Genomic DNA, 4,132 nt, shown 5'->3' with positions numbered 1-4,132 from the left:
GTGTCTGGATGATGTCCACCCGTTGAAATACAAGAATTATAAACAACATGGAAGTTGGATTTCAGCATTAATTTCTTTGTGTGAACTTCTGCAGCATTTCACTTTGTATTGATGTCATGTGTATTGCTGTGCCCTTAGTTTCTATTCCATTATTACAGTTTGTCACTTTTTTGTTTTGCTTTGTTTTGCTCTCAAGCCACAGCTGATTTCCAAGGCAAGGGATGTTCAGAGGTGGTTTGCCATCGCCTCCCTCTTCGTAGCAACCCTGGACTTCCTTGTTAGGCTCCCATCCAAATACTAACCAGGGGCGGCCGTGCTTCGCTTCTGATATCTTTATTTATTTATTTCTAGGTGTTTACAGGAACATTCAGCATCAAAGACAAACCAGTGACAATAAACTGTCATCAGCGTGTGAGATCCGTAGGAAATAAATAAATAATCAAGTTATCAATCAGTTAACGCAGTAAAACGTCGATAACACAATTCTGATCAAAATGGCCTTTGTTCCGAGCGATAAAACGTAAAACGGTATCAGAAATGATGATAATCAAGAGAGGCAGAGCCATGCTCCCCCTAAGCTGTGGAGTCTTGTGAGCCAAAATTCCACTTTGTGAGCTCCTGGCATGAAAGTCGTGAGCGAGCGATTTGGCTGCTGCATCATTAGCCCCTCCTTCCTGAGCTAAGACAAAATATCTGTGAGCCGGAGGCTAAAAAACTGTGAGCTAGCTCACACTCACTCAGCTTAGAGGGAACGCTGAGGCAGAGTAAGGGGTCTTTATTCGAGGTTTGTTTCAGTATCCTTTCCATCGTGAGATAATCCCGTATGTTCTTGTACCAAGTCTTAAGAATTGGGGTCCAGGGAGATTTCCAGGAGGAGGCGATTGCAAACCTCACAGCGGCACAGAATATAGAAATCGAATCTTTCTTAACTTGGGGGATTTGGGGGTCATCCCGCAAGTTTAGCAACAGTGAGTCAGGGCATAATGGAACAGAGAGGCCTGTGGTGATAGACATTTGTCCTCGAACAGAGATCTGATGAGATCGGGCTAGCCTGGGCCATTCGGGTCGGGGCTCGTTGCTATCGGATCTCACACAATCAGACAAGCTAACCAAGGGGGACTTGCAGAGATTGTACAGGGGCTGGAAATTAACCCTCCCCCCCCCGGCACAAAAGCGATCGTCGCGTTTGTTCTTCCTTTCCTCAGACCTCCTCTCGGTCCAGGAAAGCCAAACTCATTTTGATTCACTGGCCTTCTCCGGCTGTCGCGCTGTGCTCGCTGGCCTGGCAAGACGCAGAAGTTAATTTGCCCGTCTCCCCGAGCGCAGTCGGTGCCCCAGTTAGGCAGGGAGCAGGGAAACGGAGCTTTGTAGGTCTCTGCTGCCTGCGGATGCAGTTCTGCTCCTGCAAAATGCCTGTGGAGGGTGACGGGACGGGTTCCAGTCCTTTGCGTGGTTGCAGGCTGCGTGCTTGTCAACCGGCTTAAACTACGTTAACTCTGCAAGGCAAGCCAACGTTGAAAAACTCATCTCGAGGGAATAGTCAGAGGGAGTGGGAGAAGGAAGGTTTTGCTTGTATTTCGGTGCTGCGTGCTGAAGGATACCCTCACCTACACCCTAAGACTATTTTGAGATATAAGAACATAAGAGAAGCCAATGTTGGATCAGGCCAATGGCCCATCCAGTCCAAAACTCTGTCACACAGTAGCCAAAAATACCAGGGCCCATCAGGAGGCCCATCAGTGGGGCCAGTACACTCGAAGCCCTCCCCCCAGCACCAAGAAGACAGAGCATCCCTTGCCGCAGTCTGAGAGTTCCTATCTACACCTTGTGGCTAATAGCCACGGATGGACTTTTGCACCAGGATACACCAGGACTCAGGCCTCTATCCAGGAATTTGTGACTTGTGGGGCAATTTCTTTGCTAGTGGGGCTGCCATTATTTGCCATAATGAAGGGGGTGGCGTGCGCCCCTCTCCCTCCCTCCTGTAAGATTTAAAGAGCCCTCCAGCTGATCGGCGGGCCATGTGCTCCCCACCAATCAGCTGGAGGGCCCTTTAAATCTTGCCGGAGGGGAAGGGGCGTGCACCATCCCTTGCTTCTTCACAAAAGAATTTAAAGGATCCCTTTAAATGCTCATGGGAAGAAAGGGGCTTTAAGAAGGGCCCCCCGGCCCTTTAAGGAAGGGGGCAGAGCCCCCCAATAGCCCCGCTGTAGCTACAGGCCAGCCAGGACTATGTGAGATAATCTCTCTTGTCTTGGGAGGTTTACTGCCTTTCCCCCCTGTACTTTCTATGCCAAAGACGGCACAAGGGAGATGGAGACCACAGACCCAGTCCAAATCTTCCCACTCTAAAGGGCATTTGGGGGACGTGACCCTCTGAAATCAGCTCCTTAGTCATGATGGCTTCTAGTCACGATGGTTATCTACTCCCTGCAAGCATCAGTTGCTGGGGAGCACGGGCGGGAGGGTGCTGTTGCCGTTACCCTGCTTGCGGGCTTCCTGGGGGGCAGCTGTTTGACCGCTGTGTGAACGGAACGCTGGCCTAGGCGGGTCTTTGATCTGATCCAGCAGGGCTCTTCTTGTGTTCTTCTGCCACCCTTACCCAGACAGCTCTGGCATCTCCTCCTGTTCTGTCCTCGGGCAGAAATCTTAGGAAGCAAATGTCAGGATTTGTAGCTCAGCCTACAATTCACAGCAAGTCTTAGGACTGGGCTGGGAAGTCTCGAGGCCAGTGCAAGGGATTGCCCCCGTCCCCACTGTAGTTTCCATTATTTAAAAAAAAACAAAATGGAAAAGAGGAAGACAAAAATAACCAGTCTTTACACTGGTTTGACATGGAGCACACGAGTGCCTTGCTAAAACGAATGGGTTGGATCCAGCAAGCTGTTTTTCACTCTGTCTTGCTCAAAGCCCCTTCTTCTGATAACCCCCATCCCACATGGCTTTTGTGGTCCCGGGATACCAAGCATGCCCTTTTTCAGTGATTAGAGCAGACCCAAGACTTCATTTTTCACCAGCGGAAAAGCTGATTGGATCCAACCCAATACTTTTTAAAAAAATCATTGTGTTTATTGGTTTTTCCATTTTATATAGTAACACAAGTTAGCCAACATGACTCCAAAGAACATATTTTAACATCAACTACAATTCATATGACAAGTTACGTTTTCTGTTCTTGTACCTTCATACCTATCCTGTTTTCTCTATCATAACTTCTTAAACTAGCCTAGTTTCCATTTATTTCTACCTTTTTATCCTCAGCCAGTTGTATATTATTCCCCATTTATCCCAAAAGCTTTCCTCTGATTTGTTTTGTAACTCTGTATTTACTCTGTCCATTCCCGCTATTTCCAACACTTTGTATTTTAATTCTTACTGCTGTTAAGTGCGCCTTGGTGTTTAGTCATGCCGGCCACATGACCACAGAAACGTCTTCGGACAGCGCTGGCTCTTCGGCTTTGAAACGGAGATGAGCACCGCAACCCTAGAGTCGGATTCGACTGGCTTTCGAGCAAGGGAACCTTTACCTTTACCTTTACCTTCATACCTATCCTATTTTCTCTATCATAGACTTCTTAAACTAGCCTAGTTTCCATTTATTTCTACCTTTTTTATCCTCAGCCAGTTGTATATTTTCCCCCATTTATCCCAAAAGCTTTCCTCCGGTCTATTTTGTAACTCTGTATTTACTCTGTCAATTTCCGCTATTTCCAACACTTTGTATTTTAATTCCTTTATAGAGGGTAAGTTATTAGACTTCCACCATTTTGCTATCATAATTCTAGCCGCTGTTAATACATATATATGGATCCAACCCCATACTTGTAAGCATTTTACAGCTGGTACTTAACAACACCTCGTAATCATAGTGCATTCGACAGAGGGATGAAGTCTGAGGACAAATGAAAGCAAATTAATACATTTCCTTGCTCTCTTCTCATTGTCGTTTTAGGTCATGGAACAAAAGGAGTGTTTGAACTTCTGTCAGGATGGCGCCGCACCAGAGAGAGCTTGCCCTTCAAAGACAGAGTTGCCGACGCCTACTCTGACGTCATGGTTTCCTACACTATGACAAGCTCTCTGTACTTCATCGCCTTCGGCATGGGCGCCAGTCCTTTCACCAACATCGAGG

The 4,132-nt window shown here is 47.1% G+C and overlaps 1 protein-coding gene across 1 annotated transcript in view; it reads left to right on the top strand.

Annotated features, from left to right (window-relative positions):
* Window positions 1-4,132, top strand: part of PTCHD4 (patched domain containing 4) — a gene marked incomplete at its 5' end in the record, with an annotated part of 70,081 nt that overhangs the window by 64,505 nt on the left and 1,444 nt on the right. Inside the window, one exon of the mRNA XM_015413053.1 lies at window positions 3,953-4,132. Within this exon, the coding sequence (XP_015268539.1) occupies window positions 3,953-4,132 (180 nt within the window). The remainder of the gene's footprint in view (window positions 1-3,952) is intronic.

The sequence above is a fragment of the Gekko japonicus genome, unplaced genomic scaffold (genome assembly GCF_001447785.1).
Source record: "Gekko japonicus isolate JY-2015 unplaced genomic scaffold, Gekko_japonicus_V1.1 scaffold2627, whole genome shotgun sequence".
NCBI classification, from domain to species: domain Eukaryota; kingdom Metazoa; phylum Chordata; class Lepidosauria; order Squamata; family Gekkonidae; genus Gekko; species Gekko japonicus.
This window is presented reverse-complemented; position numbering and strand designations above follow the sequence as displayed.